This window comes from Anarhichas minor, unplaced genomic scaffold, assembly GCF_050575085.1.
Source record: "Anarhichas minor isolate MPS153535 unplaced genomic scaffold, ASM5057508v1 ptg000138l, whole genome shotgun sequence".
NCBI lineage: Eukaryota > Metazoa > Chordata > Actinopteri > Perciformes > Anarhichadidae > Anarhichas > Anarhichas minor.
Genome location: NW_027466584.1, coordinates 42,107 through 62,719, shown reverse-complemented (window position 1 = coordinate 62,719; position 20,613 = coordinate 42,107). Strand labels below are relative to the sequence as shown.

The 20,613-nt window shown below is 45.4% G+C and overlaps 1 protein-coding gene across 3 annotated transcripts; it reads left to right on the top strand.

Annotated features, from left to right (window-relative positions):
- The first annotated feature begins 1,176 nt into the window (after positions 1 to 1,176).
- lonrf2 (LON peptidase N-terminal domain and ring finger 2) lies at positions 1,177 to 20,493 on the top strand. Of its 3 annotated transcripts, none has more exons than XM_076085106.1 (13): positions 1,177 to 1,502; positions 1,899 to 2,842; positions 8,073 to 8,191; positions 8,638 to 8,760; positions 9,391 to 9,546; positions 14,220 to 14,430; positions 14,829 to 14,919; positions 15,250 to 15,364; positions 15,718 to 15,839; positions 16,196 to 16,382; positions 16,597 to 16,731; positions 17,396 to 17,545; positions 18,468 to 20,493. In XM_076085106.1, exons 2-13 carry the CDS (start codon positions 2,095 to 2,097, stop codon positions 18,624 to 18,626), a joined length of 2,316 nt encoding a protein of 771 aa, XP_075941221.1. In that variant the 5' UTR covers positions 1,177 to 1,502; positions 1,899 to 2,094; the 3' UTR covers positions 18,627 to 20,493. The 3 variants fall into 3 exon arrangements, with proteins under 3 accessions (XP_075941221.1, XP_075941220.1, XP_075941222.1); XM_076085105.1 differs by having other exon boundaries at positions 1,177 to 1,670; XM_076085107.1 differs by having other exon boundaries at positions 1,177 to 2,821.
- The last annotated feature ends 120 nt before the right edge of the window (positions 20,494 to 20,613 follow it).

The following is a 20,613-nucleotide window of genomic DNA, read 5'->3' as shown; positions in this document are numbered from 1 at the left end:
AAACACGTTGTCTAGATTTAAAAGCACTTATTAAACAGTAACATTTACCTACAAAGCACCCAACATAAGAACCTATAAACTAACTAAACATGTATTCCAACAGTCTATTCATTGGTTAAAAAGGTTAAATAAGATACAATACATAGAGCTTTATATCTTATGTTGCCTCCATTTAGCTTTGCTTTGTCTGTCAAACTCCGTTTTTAAAGATGGTATATGACTAAAGTTACTATTATTATTTGCTCTTCATATGAAAATGATAATGATGGTAATTATCATTGTTTTATTTATTTATTCTTATTGTATCGATTGTTTTTATTGTTTAATCTATTGTACTGTTTTGTCAGTGTTTAAATTCTACCATAGTTTTTTATTGTTGTCTGTTATATTGCCTCTCTTTAGCTTTGCTTTGTCAGTCAAAACACTTTGTAAACTTTGTAAAATGATTTCTCACCCTGTGTATGTATAAGAATAGAAACAACATTCTGTTGGTTATTATATCTAAATGTCAGAGTGTGTCCTCTTAGCTGGATGCCCCATGTAGTCACTCATTGGTAAAGTCCTCCAGAAACCAGGCTATTTATTCTGCCTCAAACGGCTCTGCAACATGATAGTTTAGTATTTAATATTTTAACAACAGACAAGGGAAAAACTCTGCTTATATAAATGCATTACATAAAAAAACATCAAATCAATCCTACATCCGGGACTCTGAGTAAAGCAGCAACAGTGATAATTACACTCAAAGAGAACTCTTTTTACTGCGATGTCACGTATTATTTATTATATTATGTATCATTTTATATAATTTCATAAAATTCATGATATATTCATGATATAATTTTACTGTGTTATAACGTATTATTTATTATATTGTTATTATGTATTATTTATATATATATGATATTACTTATTATCACGTATTATTTATTATATTGTTATTATGTATTATTTATATATATATGATATTACTTATTATCACGTATTATTTAAAAAATAATAAGTGTGAGCTTGGTTTTAACTCGGAGACGACTAGTCCACCACTGTTGCCTTCTGGGAAGTTATACAATATATTTTATAGCGTTATATAAACGAGCCAGTTAACGGGCCAATGGGAGCCCGCCTCGCGCGTCACGTGACTCCCAATTCCGAACGACGCACACGGAACCTTTTAGCCCCCTGAAGCTAACAGGCTAGAGGACCAAGATGGAGAGCTCCGGTGCGACTGCTTTATTTTCGTCAGGCGTTACTCGTCGTTGAAGGAGAAGCAATAGCGAATGGATTCGTTATAATATACGGTTTTCTTTTTTAGCGGACATCGGTTTTTGGAGAGAGTTTGTGGGTCTTAAATTTTAGATATTTGTGGATATTTTAAAGCCTAAAAGCGAAAAGACCCGAGTTAACACGTTGGACCAAATGGAAAAGGATAAGCTTCTTATTACTGACGGAGGACTTTAACCACCGCACCTCTTCGGCAGACCGGAAACGTTGCTGTAGCAAATGTATGTGTTTATTATGCTCTCTTAATAAGTGATATTATCTGGTTTCTATAGCCGAGAGACGTTATCGGGTCTGTGCTGTTAAAAAGGTGAAGGAGAGGGAGTGGCTGACGAGGCGGAACGTTTAGTATGTAACACCGACCTTCATCCTCAGAGAGCCGTTGTTTACAGGTAAAAGGGTGGCTGTTTGTGGGGCTTTAGACAAGATATTCCTTTATTATTAAATATTATTAAATTTACAGTATTACAGCAGCGTAGTGGGTAGTGCAAACAAGAGACATAGTAAACAAACAAGATCAAAACAATTACAAATAAGTAATAAAATAGTAAAAAAGTAACAGATATTATATATACAGACAGAATACTTGTAGTATTGCTCAGTGTATTTATATTGCACAGATTTATAGTGTTCAGCTGGTTGTGCAGCCTGACAGCGGCAGGAAGACGTACCATTTTGTCCGGGTTTGGGTCGTACGACTCGGAATGACCTACTTCTGAAATGAAGTAGACGGAGACCGAAGTAAGGTCTCACCAGGACGAGCTGTCCGTCCACCCGCTGTCCAGCAGCCCTGGAGGTCTGGAGGTCTGCACCGACATGCTGGAGGTCTGCAGCGACATGCTGGAGGTCTGCAGCGACATGCTGGAGGTGGCAGAGGAGGCCAACCGTGCTGGAGACTTTGACCTGGCCGTGGAGATCTACAGCTCACAGCTCGCAGACCTTCAGCAGCCGGACAGGACGTTGTCTCTGAGGAAGGCCGACTCTCTGACCAGAGCCGGGCGCATCTTCGAGGCGCTGGACTCGTACTGCACGGCGGCAAGCCTTGGAAAACTGCTCCCGGAGGAGCTTCCGATCTTGGTGGAAACCATCGCCCGGACTCTCCGCGAGAAAGAGCTCGGGACGTCCAACGGGTACGGTAAAAGCAGCAGCAGCATCAGCAGTGGCGGAGAAGATGGGGTCGAAAGTGACGGAGAATGTGGAGAGGACGACGCGTTGGACTTGTTTTCCTGTCGCCTCTGCAAACGTCTCCTCCACGAGCCCACCACCGTGGAGTGCGGACACACTTTCTGCAAAAGCTGCTTGGATGACAACTCCGACTCCAACTCGTCCGTGAACGATTGCTCGCAATGCAAGCAGTTGTTGAACCAAAAGGACGGAGGACTGCCACACGGCCGGAGACTAGACGTGGTTCTCAGCGGCCTGCTGGACAAACTGTTCGCCACTGAGAGCAGAGCCAGGAAGTTCTGGATCGAGGGAGAGGTTCTGTGGAAAAACCAGAACCTCTCGGATGCTTTGGAGAAGTACAACGCTGCCGTGGATCTGGGTAAGAAGACACAAACTTCATGTATGCAACAACAACAAAAAATAGTTTTATTTATTTACCTTTTCTGTGTGTTTTCATCCAAACTAAAGTATCTTTTTGCACAGGTGACCTACTTTTCAGTGTAGTTCCCTGGTGTCGCCCATAGGGGGCCACCTATTTTAGCATTGCACTGAGGTCAGAGACTCTGTGACGCACCAGACTCGGTTACCTAAGCAGCACACACACTGATCTGCTGCGCTGCAGTGGCACATTCACATACCCTTCTTTCTATTCCTGCTCTGCAGTGCTGTGGTGTTTCTGCATAGAGCAGCTGTGAGAGAAGGGGTGTAGCTCTGGTTGTTATTTGGGGTTCCCCATTATTTCCATAAATACCTCTTATTTAAATGCTTACATCATGCATGGTGTCCATTCTTGAGCTGTGAATGGCTGAGTTGAGCATAGACTCCTCCCCCTTACTTTTGGTGTTTTATAAGCAGCTTTGTGAAGTGTTGGATAACAGTGAAAAGTGATGGCGGCCAACTGTAACTGGTGCTGCACTACATTATCAGAATGGTGGACCGAGGTGTTCGTGCATGTATCAAGTGGAGACGAAAGCGTAGAAAGAAATACATTCCAGTCTCTTTCTTCTTCTCATTTTGAACGTTACCATATGCACACCCCCCCCCCCCCCCCCCCCCCCCCCCTCCAGATGAATATTGATTCATGCCTTCTGTCTTGAGGACTGAGGGTGAAATGAGGACAGAGTTTCTTCACAGCTTCGTCACCGCCAGTCAGTGTTTTCCCAACAAACGCAGCAGGAGGAGTGCAATGAGCTCACGATGTCAACACAACTACGGCTGTTATCCAACCTAAATACCTAAATACCCCCCCCCCCCCCCCACCCCCTAGTGGTTAACCGTGCCACGTGTCTTATGGCTGCACTTACACAAAGGAAGAGATATAATGGTGGAGTGATGGACACTGAGGGAGAGACTGCAGTATGTTTTACAACTAAAGCAGGAAACAAAAAATACATTTAATTAATAAAAAAAAAACAGGAAACAGTAAGTGACCATATGTGGACTGAGGAGGAGTGACGTAGAGACGCCGTATACGTCTCTGGTAGAGACCTGTCAATCACTGTGTAGCCCCGCCCTAAAGCATCCCCTGCTTTATGGTCTGTTTGACTCTAAATGGACCATAATGTACTAAATGAACATCATGCTGTATTGAAGAAGACTTGAAACTAGAGATTGAGACCATAAACTCATGTTTACAATGTTTACTGAGGTAATAAATCAAGAGAGAAGTAGAGTCATTTTCTCATAGACTTCTATACAACCAGAGGAGTCGCCCCCTGCTGGACACTAGAGAGAATGCAGCTTTAACACATGAAGCTTTGGCTGAAACAAGAGGAAAACGTGTAGAACAATAACAAGATACCCATTTGCCTCTTCTGTGACCTCTCTTTTCTTTGCTGATCTCGGTCTTGTGTGTTGTTTGGTGAGAAGAAGCGATGAGGATGTCGGTCATCCACCTCCTCTGTTAAAGCACATCCAGCTTGAGAAGCTGCAATGATCACCTGTTGGGATGTGCCACACCTTCTAAGTGCTGACAAACACTGCTGGTGTAGTTTGGAACATGAAAAGTCTTCATTTCTCACTCATTGTCTGTTCTGCTTCAGGTTTGAACATCAGGTTTGAGTAACACCTATATGAATGCATCAATGTGTTGTTTTTAAAGTCTTCGTGAATATGTGATCAGACGTTCTGCACAGCGGTGTAATCCATCAAACTACAGAGCCACAACCAGCAGATACCAATGACTCAACAGTTCTGGTCTCTATAGATCAGGGGTCGCCAATTGGCGGACCGCGGTCCGGATCCGGACCCAGACGCCGTTGTATCCGGACCCAGGACCTAAAATCTATTTTATTTTGACAGGGCGCTTCGATTTTAACCGGCGCAGCTTTTTCAGCCTTTACGGTACTTGTTTTTTTACAACGCACCGACCAATGCGTTGTAAATCACATCACGTGATGCGGCTCAGCCAATCAAATATGGGTATTCTGACAAGTTTCCTGACTGGAGTGAGATGTACACACACCGGGGAGAGATGAGGAAAGAGAAGGAAGAGCAGGAGAATAATACGTGAGTCAGAGAAGTTCACATGACGTTCTCCAAAGAGAGAAAAGAGACCAGAGTCTTTAACCAAGAATGAACAGACTCTTATAGGTTCATTCTTCACACGGACAGTTTATAACCAGTGTGTCTCACATGTTTAGAGACCGTGACGATTATTAAAAGCAGTAAATGAAGCAACACTACGAGACAAAGCACAACTCTTTTGAGCAAACGTTCAATCACATCTGAATGAAGTCACAGAAAATAAACCGAAGAGCCCAAAATGATCACAATCATAACACATGAGTTCACTGCCCAACAATGATGTTAACAGAGAGAACAGAGCTGAAACAAGTGGTTTAATAACCACAGATAAAGTCCATGCTCAAACATTTCTCTTGTTAGAAGATGAGAAAAATATAATATTGTGTCTTTTTTGATTGACATCACTTCACACCTGAATGAACTGAATTTAAAGCTGCAGGACAATTCAGTGAAATTAATTTTTCTAAAATGAATTACTTTATTTTAAGATGCACATTTTTGAAAAGCTTTCTGTTATGTCAGTTATTCTTTAATCCAGCCCTTATTTTACTTGAAAGTAGAGAACATTTATGTATTTCTATGTATTATATATAATCCATCCAGTTAAATTTGAAAACTGAGAATAATAATTGTTAAAATATAATTGATGTGCACGTTCTTTATTTGATTTGACAGTTGTTGACGACACAGACACGTTACTACTGCTAGACTTCTTGTATATATATATATATATATATGGCACTAAATAGCGCAAGTTAGATATTATTGTAATGTTCCGGACCTTTGCCCGAGGAGATTTTCTCAATCTGGACCTTTTAGAATTTTAATTGAATACCCCTGCTATAGATAATATCCACGGTCATAGTATCATTATATTAGGGTTCAGAGTTGGGTGTAATTGAGGGTGTGGCCTCTTTGAGTGACAGGTGGGCGTTGTCTCAGGTCGCCAGCTGTCTGCTCTGAGCTCCAGAGTCGATCCACCTCTTTGACCGTTTTTAGAGTTGGAACGTGTCGTTTCTGCCAAAGACGGAGACGTCCGGAGACTCTTTGAGTCACACGGCGGTTCCTCGGGAACCGCCGTGTGGCTCCACGGAGACTACGTCCATAGTTCATACAGTCTATGCTAAAAACACGTGAACTTTGTAGAAAACAAACCTCCTCCACTCACGAATACTGGTTCAGCCAGTTTTCATGAGATCAAACTGGTTTAAGCTGCGGACGGGCAAACCCAGGAACATGACCAACCAGCATGCCAGTTATAGAATAACGTTACTACAAAATAAACATTAAGACTTCAGTGATAGAAGCAGCTATTCTCCAGGCATAATGCTCCAGAGGTCTGTCCCTGCAGCCTCTCATAAAGGCTGTTTAAAGCCTAATACTTTGGGGGCATATGAACACGGTGTGTTTGTTCTGTGCCGGTTGTGCTCCGGTCTCAGCTGACTCAGCTCAGGCAGCTTCTGCACCTTCTTTGTTTGGGGGAGATGAGAGATCCAGCTTTCTGGAAAAAATAGTTTCTCAAATGACTTACGATCCAAAGTTCCACCTACGAAAGCGCCGAAGGCAACAACCAGTGACGTGTTTTGTGTATAACTCGGTAAACGTCAGCAGGAAGGTGACTGTGCCGTGGTGTGTACTGGTCTTTGGACTTGTTGAGTACGCACCGTTCCTAACCTGAAGCCGAATGAGTCCAAACAATCACCTGGAAATACAGTTCTGAAGTCCTGAGTTACTGCCACGAGGAAACGAGGCCAACAGCTCCGACTCAAACATATCTGTGAGAGGAAGTGACCGCGTCCAAACGTCTGCACAACTGTCCTGCTGTTTCTTTGCTAGTTTTCTAGTGCTAGTGTATTTAATACACACAATAGTACATACAGTATATTACCTTTAACTAGTCCCATGTAATCAAAGTCTCTGGTGGAAATAATGCTGTGTGCCAGTTTATTAAGGTGGCACACAAACCTGACCATGCACTGCCTGTTGTATAACAAGATCATATATATATATATATATATATATATATATATATATATATATATATATATATATATATATATATATATATATACATATATATACATATATATATATATTAGGGGTGGGGGAAAAAATCGATACAGCATAGTATCGCGATATTTTGCTTGGCGATATTGTATCGCCAAGTATCGATCTTTTATTATATAAACTATAAAAAATAAAAAATAAATTAAAATAATTACTAGAAAAATCACATCAATTGCTTTTTCAGTCCACTAGATGGTGCTGAGTTGTTTTCTGGTGAGGTCAGCAGAGGTCCCGGGTCAGTGTGATTGGTAGGAAGTGGGTCAAAACAAAGAGAGACATTTGGCCTCACAACGGGGTTAAATCTGCCAACAGCAGCCAGACTCATGGGGAGAGTGCAGCGCATAACTGTCTCTCTGCCCTCATGTCCACGCATCACAAGTTATACTGAGTTATATAACTCTAATATCCAACTTATATAAGTTATAGTTCATATACTGAGTCCACACGTTTGCATTCAGTTAAGTTGGACTATGTAGTAATACAAACAGTTCAGTTGGTCAGGTTCATGCAACATTTATGACATTGTTGGTCAGTCTGTCTGCTTGACAATCATATTCTGCTGCAATAAAAATGATTGAAGTGAGATGAACAGACTGAAAACTTTATCTTATTAGATAAAACATGTTGACACAGTTTTCCTTTGGGGACATGATTTGAAGTTGAAAAAAGTAATAAATCGCAATATAGGCCTATGTTATCGCAATACTCAGAATATCGTGATAATATCGTATCGCGGGACCTCTGGTGATTCCCACCCCTAATAAATATATATATATATATATATACACAGGTATACAGGTAATTGAACACTGCCACTTATCACTACATAAGCTTCATAGCATTCTCACACTCAAACAGGTCTCTAGCTACATGTTACATCGTTGCCCTACTTCTGATGGACCTTGTGTGTGTGTGTGTGTGTGTGTGTGTGTGTGTGTGTGTGTGTGTGTGTGTGTGTGTGTGTGTGTGTGTGTGTGTGTGTGTGTGTGTGTGTGTGTGTGTGTGTGTGTGTGTGTGTGTGTGTGTGTGGTCTACAGTGCCCTCTTCAGGCAGACTGCTGTGTCAGCGGGCTGAGTTGCACATGGAGATGAGGAACTTCAGTCAGGCCGTGCAGGACGGCAACATCCTGTGCAGGATGAAACCTCTGTGGACGAAGGTGAGACACGGAGATAAACCAGATGTTTTTATTCTACAGCTCGTTCTCACCCAGATGTTCTGTTCATAAGCATCAGAGAGTTGTTCTAACAGGAGACTTCACAATATACGTCCACTCAAAATAAAGGGAACGGCTGTTTATGGTGCAGATCAGCATTAATGTGTCTCAATTAATAATTAACATTACATAATGTCTATGCTGCAACTAACCGGTTTTTAGATTTTTACACATTTTGCGTGAGAATTTTAAATATTTAAAACCTTTTTTTATTGTTGACCAAATCTATAACAATAATGAATGTGTAGTTTTCAACCAGTTACACAGTGTTTAGACCAGAGAACCACATGTGTCTAAATAACTACACAACACTACTAAAATGTTTAATATTAGTTTTTGAGTTCGTTCATTGAGGACTGTTTTAATCACAAATACGTTGTTTATCTCAGGCTCACTGTCTTAAAGCGACGGCGCTGAGTGAGGCGGGCCGGAACGACGAGGCCCTGCAGGAGTACTTGTTGTGTGTGGCGCTGAAACCCAACTGGACCAAAGTCAAACTGGAGGCTCAGAAGGTAAATCACTTATTCATCTTCAGTCTTCTGAACAAGGAGAAGATCTCTTTGTAGAAGTGGAACAATACACGTATTCGGAATGAACCGTTGGGTACGAGGCTCACGGTTCGGTACGCATTACGAACCCAACAATACGTTTCAATAATACTAGAGCATTTAATGCAGAAGCTTAAGTTGTGGGAAATATAATGTTCTCTCGGTGGAGCCACTGCGCTCAACCTGGGAACCCACCCAACGTAACAGACAACGTGCTGCCAGACACGCCCACTGCGTAACAGACGACGTGCTGCCGGACACGCCCACCGCGTAACAGACGACGTGCTGCCGGACACGCCCACCGCGTAACAGACGACGTGCTGCCGGACACGCCCACCGCGTAACAGACGACGTGCTGCCGGACACGCCCACCGCGTAACAGACGACGTGCTGCCGGACACGCCCACCGCGTAACAGACGACGTGCCGCCCGACACGCCCACCGCGTAAGAACAAATTTAGCATTTAAGCTTCTTTGCTGTATTGAAAACGTACTGAACCGTGACACCACTGTATCGTATTGAACCGAACCGAGAATTCCCCCCTATCTATGTGTGTGTGTGTGTGTTGACGTTGTCTGGTTTCCTTCCTGCAGGTCCTCAGCGAGGTGTTCTCCTTGGTCTTTGAGAACCAGGACCTGCCGACGCCGCTGCACCCGCTGCAGGGGGGGGTGGCCACCCGCCTCATCAAACCTCCGGCCCTGCTGAGGACCCTGAGGCCGCTCACACAGAAACCCAGCTCCTCCTCACAGGTTAGTACACACACACACACACACACTAACACACCCCACTGAGACACAAGGAGACATCTGAAATGTGAGGCCGTTTTGTCTTTGACCACACAACCCTCTGAACACCAGAATGGAAAAGCATGTTTTCTTTAAACAGTCGCCAAAACTATACCGTTTATCACAGCTGCAAGGAAGCTGTAAAAAAAGCGTCAATATCGTCAGATTTTCATCTTTCTGACGGTGACGGATAAAAACATTTTATTCTTCATGTTCTCATTCAAAATGTCTCCTCTAATAAAGCGTTTACTTTAACCGGATTGTGTAAAAACATTAAACTGTGAGCTCCTCAGAGAAACTATGAAGTCATGATTGATTCATCTGAGACCAACAGTCATGTGACAACAAGGAGGAGACACTCTGACTGAACTACAGGAAGTGAACACGGAGAGGAGAGAGAGGAGGGAGGAGAGGAGAGGAGAGGAGAGAGAGGAGGGAGAGGAGAGGAGAGAGAGAGGAGAGGAGAGAGAGGAGAGAGAGGAGAGAGAGAGAGGAGAGGAGAGAGAGGAGAGGAGAGCGTCCAGCGTTGCCCTCTCTGCTGGACTGAGCTGGGGAAGACCCTCCAGGAGCTCCCTACTGCTCTCCGTACAGGATTGCTCTTCCCCAAAAAGAGCAGCGTAGAAGCCCACGGCATGGGTCCTCATCTCCCTCTGGTCAGTGGTTATCCTGCCTCCTGGGAGCTTCAGACAGGTCATCCGCTTCCTCTGCGCCACCGATCTCTCCAGGTTGAAGAAAAACGAGCTTGGGGCATCCATGTCCTTCAACTGGAGGAAACGGGACCTGACCAGAGCTCCTTTCACTCTCTCTTGCAGGAAGGAGCTCAACTCCAACCTCCTCTCCTTCAGCAGTTGGCCCACACCGGGATCTGGGTCTCTCTGGAAGCCCTCCTCAATGATCTTTATGTTGGCTTCAAGGTCTTTAACAGCAGACTTGATTATAGCGGTGGCGTTTGAGGTGTACTGCTGGCAGAACACACGGATCTGTGCTTTTCCGACCTCCCACCACTGTTTCAGAGAACTGAAACGAACTTTTTCAGTTTTCCACTGCTGCCAAAGAACCCCAAAGCTCTGACAAAAAGTGCTGTCCTGTAGAAGTTTATTATTAAAATGCCAGTAGGAGCTAACCCTTTCACCTGGTGAGGTTATCAAGCCTAAACTGACGAGGTGGTGATCAGAGAACCCAACTGGACTGATTGTGCTGTTCTTCAGTCTGGAACTGAGACTGCGAGAGATGTAAATTCTGTCCAGCCTGGCTGCACTTATCCTGTCGTTGCTGACTCTAACCCATGTGTACTGTCTGTTTAGTGGGTGTTTTATTCTCCACGTGTCCAACAGATCTAAGTGTGTGATGACATTGTGGAGACTCTGAGCTGACTGTGGGTGTGGTTCCTCACTATTCCGGTCTATGGTGAAGTCTAGAGTACAGTTAAAATCCCCTCCGATGATCAGTTGCTCCTGATGGCAGCTCTGCAGTTCGTTTTGCAGCGTAGTGAAGAAGCGTGCTCTTTCTGACCCCTGATTCGGTGCATATATATGTTCACGAAGCAGTAAAGCGAGCTCTCTATCTCTGCCCTCACCATCAGCAAACGACCCTTCATCACCTCAGTGACTGACAGGACGGTTGCATTAGCTGCTGTTCTAAACAGCACGGCTACCCCGGCACTAAGATTGGTGCCGTGGCTCAGGGTGCATGAGCCCTCCCACCATAAACCCCAGTCTACTTCATCTGATGGAATGGTGTGAGTTTCTTGCAAAAAGAGGATGTCCAACCTTTTTTGATTTACAACCTCCTGTATTAATGCTCTTTTATGCCCGTCCCGCCCACCATTGATGTTTAAAGAGCCTAAATTGAAGCTCTGCATAGAAAGGTCAGAGGATGGAAGGAGGTAAGACAAGATAAGAAGTAAGCAGTGGAAAGTGGAAAACCCCGTGTGACACATGATCATGTTAAACTGTCTTAGTTTTTGTAACCCTTTTACCTTTCCTTACTTTCCTCAGGGTTGTGATGCGTTTCTTTAGGCGGAAGCGCTTTCGTTCATCTAAAAGGTCCAAACCCACCCGTCTCTGCACTGCCCCAACAGATCGTATGAACTGAAATAATCACTCACTTTTGCAGATCTTTTGTAAGTTACATCCAAAAACGAGTTTATTTCCTCTAGTGAATACAGATCAGTGCTTTTAATGCACGTTTCAGAATTAGATGCAACATCTGATTCACTCTCATACTCCATGTCCTCTCCCTCACAAGACAGCTGGCTGTTGGACACAGACCCTACACTCTGTGCTTCATCTAAGGGTATGGTGAGATCTCCACCTGCAGAACCTGTAGCTGCCTCTTCACAAACTTCTACAGACTGTGGTGGTGCTTCGGTACCAGATACAGTGAGGTTCTACGCAACCACAGAAGCCTGCTGGTTGTAAGACTGGCCCTGATCCTCCTTATCGACATTATTGTTATCAGACGAAGACGAAGAAGCACCGCTACACCAGCAGGACTCGCCGCTAGAGCGCCTGTGGCCGGCGCCACGGCAGCGCCTGCGGCTTCAGCAGCGACCTCGCAAGCCGCGAGAACAGCCGCGTCCGCAGCAAGTGCTTCCACGCTTCTCTGCTGCTTGTGCGGACACGCGAAGCGTCTGTGTCCTACATCTCCACACTCAAAGCATTTGATCTGTCCCGAGCTAGCGGAGATACCTGCACAAAGCTGTTTCTGATGAACACGCCGCTCTCTATCAGGTTGTGGACATACGCCTCGCCAGCACCTCCTCTACTGACACGCTGCTATCCGGTGGAACTACCCGGACTCCCTGCCGGATTGACGGGCGTGGAGTCTCAGAGGACGCCATCCTCCCGAACAACGCCAAACACCACCACTAATCACACGTTCTACCGATAAATACACTGCTTAGTATCTTACCTGATCATGTGCAGAGACAGAAGAACAGAGGAACAAATCCCAAAGCAGTGAAAGTACAATCAAACCTCTGCGACACTCTCACATCCACCACTCACACATCCACCACTCACACTCACAGGTTCACCACTCACAGGTTCACTACTCACACTCACACGTTCACCACTCACACGTTCACCACTCACACTCGCAGTCACGCTCACACTCACACTCGCACACAGTCACACTCGCACTCTCAGTCGCACTCGCACTCAGTCGCACTCGCACTCACAGTCACACTCGCACACAGTCACACTCACTCGCACTCGCAGTCGCACTCGCACTCACAGTCGCACTCACAGTCGCACTCGCAGTCGCACTCGCAGTCACACTCGCAGTCAGTCACACTCTCACTCAGTCACTCGCAGTCACACTCGCAGTCAGTCACACTCTCACTCACAGTCACTCGCAGTCACACTCGCAGTCGCACTCGCAGTCGCAGTCTCACTCACACTCGCAGTCGAACTCACACTCGCAGTCGCACTCGCAGTCGTACTCGCAGTTGCACTCGCAGTCGCACTCGCACTCGCAGTCGCACTCGCAGTCACGCTCAGTCACACTCAGTCACACTCGCAGTCACACTCGCACACAGTCACACTCACTCGCACTCACAGTCGCACTCACAGTCGCACTCGCAGTCAGTCACACTCTCACTCACAGTCACGCGCAGTCGCACTCACAGTCGCACTTGCAGTCACACTCGCACTCAGTCACACTCTCACTCGCAGTCACACTCGCACTCGCAGTCGCACTCGCAGTCGCACTCACAGTCGCACTCGCAGTCAGTCACACTCTCACTCACAGTCGCACTCGCAGTCAGTCACACTCTCACTCACAGTCGCACTCGCAGTCAGTCACACTCTCACTCGCAGTCGCACTCGCAGTCGCACTCGCACTCGCACTCGCAGTCGCACTCGCAGTCACGCTCAGTCACACTCACTCGCACTCAGTCACACTCTCACTCACAGTCACACTCGCACTCGCAGTCACACTCGCAGTCGCACTCGCACTCGCAGTTGCAGTCACACTCGCACTCGCAGTTGCAGTCGCACTCGCAGTCACACTCGCAGTCACACTCGCAGTCGCACTCGCAGTTGCAGTCACACTCGCACTCGCAGTCGCACTCGCAGTCACACTCGCAGTCACACTCGCAGTCGCACTCACAGTTGCAGTCACACTCGCAGTCACACTCACACTCACAGTCGCACTGACAGTCACACTCACACGCAACCGGAAACAGAGAGGGGAGAGGAGAGGAGGATGTAAACATGTAAATAGTTTAATATTTATATAACGTGTAGAGCCTATATTTTTTTCCCAACATTATGAACACTTGAGGACACTTGGAGAAATGTTGGGTATATAGATTCATTGTTTTCTAATTTTGGTTTAAAAAGTCCTTCAACTTGCGTTTTTCTCTTTTGAGTTTATCTGTGACATGTTCGAGTTCTCGTCATGATTGTTCTGTTTCCATAGAACTTTATATTGAAGTGAAAATCAAGTCCACAGAGAATAAAATGTGACGGGAGCAAAACCAAACAAAACGCCCCAAAACTGCTTTAGAGTTCAGAGGGTTAAGGGATGAAATCAGTGAGCACATCCTGCTGACTGTGTTTTCACCACTGACGTCAAAATGATCATCCCTTCATTATCATCTCTAATCCTTCTGTCTGTCTGTCTGTGTCCAGGACTCAGAGTTCAGCGTGACTAAAAGCCCTCCGGTGGACGAGTCGTCCTGCAGACTCTCCTCTGGGTCTCTCTCTGCGGTGGAGAGCAGCACCAAGAGTCTGGCTGGCGTCCTGGCTGCTCTGCCGGCGCCTCCTGGTGGCCTCAAGAGGAAACACAGCGGGGACGGACCCTCGGCCGTCTTCAACCCTCCCTCCAAACTGCCCCGACCTGGTAGGACAATCCGAGTTCATTCTGAGAGAATTACTTCATATGAAAAATGAAATATTATTTTGTCCCTACTTGCCATAAATTCTAAATAATTGACTTAGTTAAAAATAAGAAAGAAATTGCATTTAACAGAAAGCAAAAACAAGCAAATGAATAATTACAGATTAAGTAGAAGTTTTGTTTCTAATTTATTGGAAAGTAAACAATAACGTTTAACTATTACATGATCAAGTTAATGTTCAGGACTTTGTTCACAAATACTAAGTAATACTACTATCATTTGTGCGTTTGCAATGATTAATGTGTGCAACAGATGTTTGTAGAATGGCATGATGGGATGTTCACAGTGTGATTGTTCTCCTGATTAAACTCTATGATGATGTGTTGATGTCTCCGTGCAGACGAGAGCAGCGTTCAGTCGCTGTTTGTTGGACGCTCGTTCCCTGTGGAGCTGTTGGACAGCGGAGACATGGAGTGTTCACTCTGCATGAGGTGACCACTCGCACAACAAAGTTCTCTAATATCGTTTCCCCTCAAAATATTTGTTTCAAGCAGCCGACAGTTTGCATTGAAAATAGGAATATTGAATATAAAATGTAGTTTATCAGACTCGCATTTCATTGAACTTATCATAGTTTCATTAAGTTAACGTAATAACTGTGAGAAACACAGTTGTAGTACACACACAAGAACTGCACTTTCTCAAGACACTGATACACGATAATAATACATGATGCTGCAGGATGTCATTCACTAAATGGAGCCGCAGCGTTTTCAGGTTTCTCGGAGTGCTTTGTGTCATTTGTTCCGTCTGTTCTCCAGATTGTTCTACGAGCCGGTGGCTACTCCCTGCGGACACACTTTCTGCCTGAAGTGTCTGGAGCGCTGCCTCGACCACAACTCCAACTGTCCTCTGTGCAAAGAGAACCTGTCTGAGGTACAGGAACACCTCGTTCTACCACTTCATAACAAAGCTCATAACATTGTTAGTGTTGGAGTAGAATCAATGCATCGTTTGTCCAATTAGTATGTTCAGAGACATCACTTTTTATCATTCATTGATTTCTAAAGTCAGTAAAACTAAAGCTTCTGGTTCTACTTTATTTAATGTGAGATTTGTTCTCAGTTTTATATATTTGGAAATGTAATCATTGGACTGTTGGTCCGACAAAACAAACGTTTTAAAGATCACAATTGTTCTCTGTTTTCAGACCATGATAATGAAGCTCTCGTATGTAACTGTAACTTATGGGGTGTGTGTGGGTGTGTGTGTGTGTGTTGTCATTGCAGTATCTGGCCACTAGGGGCTACAGCAAGACCCTGCTGATGGAGGAAGTGCTGCAGCGTTATCTAGGAGACGAGCTGGCGGAGAGGAAGAAGATCCACGAAGAGGAGATGAAGGAGCTGTCCAAGTTAATTTCACACACACACACACACACACACACACACTCTCTGAAAAATCTGAATACACAAGGTATCATTTAAATCCCTCGTGTAACACTACACCGCTCTAAAATCAAACATCATTACATTACAGTCATTTAGCAGACGCTTTTATCCAAAGCGACTTACAATTCAGATTCTATATTATTTCTACACCGTAGGCACAGCTACGGGAGCAATTTTGGGGTTAAGTGTCTTGCTCAAGGACACATCGACATGCGACTAGCAGAGCCACAGTCACCATCACAGCACAGAAGCTCTATTTTCTGATTTCTAAACTTTCCACCAACGCGTCTCAACAGCCTCCTCACTGTGTCTCTCGCAGCTTGAACCAGGAAGTTCCCATCTTCGTGTGCACCATGGCGTTCCCCACCATCACCTGCCCGCTGCACGTGTTCGAGCCCCGCTACCGCCTCATGATCCGCCGCTCCATGGAGACGGGCACCAAGCAGTTCGGCATGTGCATAGCCGACGAGCTCAAAGGCTTCGCCGACTACGGCTGCATGCTGGAGGTGTGTGTGTGTGTGTGTGTGTGTGTGTGTGTGTGTGTGTGTGTGTGTGTGTGTGTGTGTGTGTGTGTGTGTGTGTGTGTGTGTGTGTGTGTGTGTGTGTGTGTGTGTGTGTGTGTGTGTGTGTGTGTTACGGGATGAATCGGCTCTGCTGTGTGAAGTCAGATCACTTCTGAGATTCTACCGGCGTGAAGACGAAATCAAACTGTTGTTTCAGGTGCGAGACGTGAAGTTCTTTCCCGACGGTCGCTCGGTGGTCGACACCATCGGCGTGTCGCGGTTCAAGGTCCTCAGCCACGGACAGAGAGACGGCTACAACACCGCCAAGATCGAGTACCTGGAGGATAAGAAGGTGTGTTTGTTACTTTAAATCTGCTGCTGTCAATTAAAATGTTGCACAAAGTAGAAAACCTCAGGTTTCAGCCCTGAAGCCATCTCTGTGACAGCTGAGGAAAACTTAATGAATACGTTTTCACTCCGGTGGCAACCTCTGGTTCTGAAAAGTGAAGCCAAAGCTTCATGTGTTAAAGCTGCATTCTCTCTAGTGTCCACCAGGGGGCGACTCCTCTGGTTGTATAGAAGTCTATGAGAAAATGACTCTACTTCTCTCTTGATTTATTACCTCAGTAAACATTGTAAACATGAGTTTATGGTCTCAATCTCTAGTTTCAAGTCTTCTTCAATACAGCATGATGTTTATTTAGTACATTATGGTCCATTTAGAGTCAAACAGACCATAAAGCAGGGGATGCTTTAGGGCGGGGCTACACGGTGATTGACAGGTCTCTACCAGAGACGTATACGGCGTCTCTACGTCACTCCTCCTCAGTCCAGATATGGTCACTTCCTGTTCACTGGTGCAAAAAAACAAGATGGCGACGACAAAATCGCCAAACTCAAAGCTTCATAACATCCACAAACCAACGATGTCATGATGACAACGTCCACTTCTTATAAACAGTCTGTGTTTTCACTCAGGTTGAGTAAGTGAAGTCATTTAAAATGTGTCCAATCAGGTGGAGGGGGAGGAGCTGGGGGAGCTTCTGAAGCTGCACAACGCCGTGTACGAGCAGGCCAACAACTGGTTCACCTCCCTGAAGGACAACATGAAGAGCCAGATCCTCAGCCACTTCGGACACCTTCCCAGCAAAGACCCCAACCCACAGGTGAGCGGACCACCATCACGACGATAAACAAATGAAATGAGGATGCTAGTTTACCGTCGGCTCCCTGAAACGGCTTCAAACTGATTTACACTCAGCGGGAACGGATAATACAAATACATCCACGTTCAGATGGTTTTAATATAACGGGTGCTTCCTGGATTTAATGAGACTTTAGAGTCTTAGGCCCAGATCAGCGCTGTCAAAAGTAGACAAACATCTCTGTTGGACGCTGGAGTTCGATTGTATCTTCTAAAGAAAAAGCATAAAGGTTCATGAAACAATAAACCAACACAAAGACCATTTAAAAAAGTGGTTCAACCTGTCATCACTGACTTCCTGCCACAAGATATTCACCCAGAGCTCGACGATAACTCGTATTAGTAGAGAGCAGACGAAGTGTATTCACTCCTGTGTGACGTTATTTTGAGTGTTGATGGAGCTGCTACAATGTTAGCTTAGCATAGCACCGATCGATCCGAGCTCCGTTCAGAAGTATTTTTAAGTATTTAAAAGTGATTTACTTGTCGTCTTGCGGAGAGAGCTAACAAAACATGAATTCAGACTTTTGACATCATTATGTCGTTATTTCAGCTTCCTGTTTATTCTAGTTAAATCACATTAAAATAGTTTATTTTGTGTTGATGCAGCTGCAGTGAACGAGCCGAGTGTTTCTTGATAGACGCAGTGAATACTCCTCCAGATGATGTTATGAAGCAGACAGGACGGAGTTTAGTTTCCAGATATCTGGGAGGTCTAACATGAACAAAGCAGCTGTAGAGGTTATTTCAGCCATCACTGATAGAACTTAGTCTTTGTTTGGTACATCTCCCACCATCAACCTCCCGCCTGGTGTGAACACAACACACATGCTGAGTGAGAGGTGACAGAACAGTAAGCGTCTCCGTCTCTTCTTCCCCTGCAGGCCAGTCCCAGCGGTCCGGCCTGGTGCTGGTGGCTGCTCGCCGTCCTCCCGCTGGAGAACCGAGCCCAGCTCACCATCCTGGCCATGACCTCCCTCAAGGACCGCCTCATCGCCATCCGCAGGGTCCTCGTCTTCGTCACGAGGAAGAGGCCGCGGTGATCGCCCAGCCGCTCGGGGGGGGGCAGACCCGAACCCCGAACCGCTCTGGCTTCCATGAAGTTCAGCAAATCGTTGGTGACTGACTCTCATGTGGACACTGGTCTCCTCTCTCATTTACTCGAGCGTTCTCTCGGATGCAGCACACGTCGGTCGTGTTAAGCGTCTTCTCACTGTTCTAGTGAGAAGCTGTGAGCTTCTAGCTGTTCCACTTCCATTCAGAGTCTCTGTTGTGAGGGAGCACCGTGTCCTCGGTCCTCCTCGTACTGAGCAGTGTTTCTTCTTAGCTGAAACTGAAGTTTTCTGTGGCCGCAAAAAAACTCCTGAAATATGAAGCAAAACACGAGAAACACGCGGCGTTAAACGCCAAAGTGAATGTACCCGGTGTGGCTGTACATGTGGACGTTTTTTGTTTTGTTCTTTTTTTCCTCCGACCTGCATTTACAGAATCCATTTGGCGAGGTGCACGTGAGGTCAGACTCCTGCATGTGCACCAGCTGCTTCCTGACTGAGCCAAAAGTCACCTGGAGCTTTCTACCTGCTGCCTCACCTGCTGGTGGGCGTGTACCTCAGACGGTCTGATTACAAACTACGACAACACGACAACACTAGAAACCGACGACAACGACGACGTGCTCCTCTTGTTCTCAGATCAGATTTAAAGTGCGGTTGCACACAAATGCATCCTGCAGGACTGAGTTGATTGTGTCCTGTTGTAGCATATCTCTGGGACGTCACACAGACGTAGTTCTAGGGGCTGATTGTATATGTTCTCCTCCTTTTTGTGTTCTTTTGTGATCCTCTCTCTCTCTGCTTTACCCTTAAGTGTACGTGTACGGTGAAATCTTAAGTTGGGAATTCACGTGTATATCAATGTAACTGAGGCCTTTTTAAATGTTTGATTTAAGGAACATTTCACCCTCTCTGTCTGATGCGTTTACATGCACGCTGTCTTGCGATTACTTCTGTTTATATTCAATGTTTCTCACCAGAACACACGCTGCGAATCCTCGAGGCCACGCGAACGTGTTCACTAACGTTCCCTCTTTATCTTAGCGCTTCACATCGCCAGCTGTTGATCAGTCGAGAAGCTTGAAACATGTTTGCAGGAGCTGGTTAAGAAAAACTGGAAACTATGAAGGAAACGGGTTAAATGTTGCACAATAATGACCCCGCAACCCTAACGTACATGATGGTTGAGAGAGAGAGAGAGAGAGAGAGAGAGAGAACGATGATTGACAGGTCTCTACCAGAGACGTATACGGCGTCTCTACGTCACTCCTCCTCAGTCCAGATATGTCACTTCCTGTTCACTGGTTGATAAAAAGGCAAGAGAGCGACGGGCAAATCACCAAACTCGAGGCTTCAAAACGCCCCGATGACTCCGTCCACAGTCTGTGACGTCAAACAAAGGTCCCTGGTTGGAATCGAACCACAGTTATGTAGCATGCATTTAAAACATGTTGAATGTTTTACCATAGTAGCACCGTAGAGAAACCATTTAGACTTTGTTTTGGTGAGAAACGCTGAATGTGAACTTCAACAGCGAACCTTCTTTAAAAAGGATGATTGATGACGAACGTGTCGGTTGCTTAAACTGAACCATCTCATGAGTCATTCAGTACGGAGCCTCCTTAAAGTCACAGTACCTTTAAGCTGTTGTCACGTGACGGACAGCTGTGATTGCATTCGTAGCGTGCATTTAAATTCACTGTCTGTGTAAATCTGTCCTTCCAGATGTTTGTGACTCCTCTGCAGTCACTTGCTCGCCGTACGGCGGCGGGGGTTCACAACGTACTGCGTTTCCCTGCTATATTTGTAAAGGGAGATCTTATACCTATTTTTTATTGCAAATAAAGTAAAAATCCTATTCCGCCCTGTTTCTGTGTTGTTTTCGTAGCAGCTGCTTCCTGTTGTCCTCATCGATCGACACACGCTCCCAGTTATTTATGTTCAGACGGGGAACTTCTAGAGGTTTGTTATCAGCTTA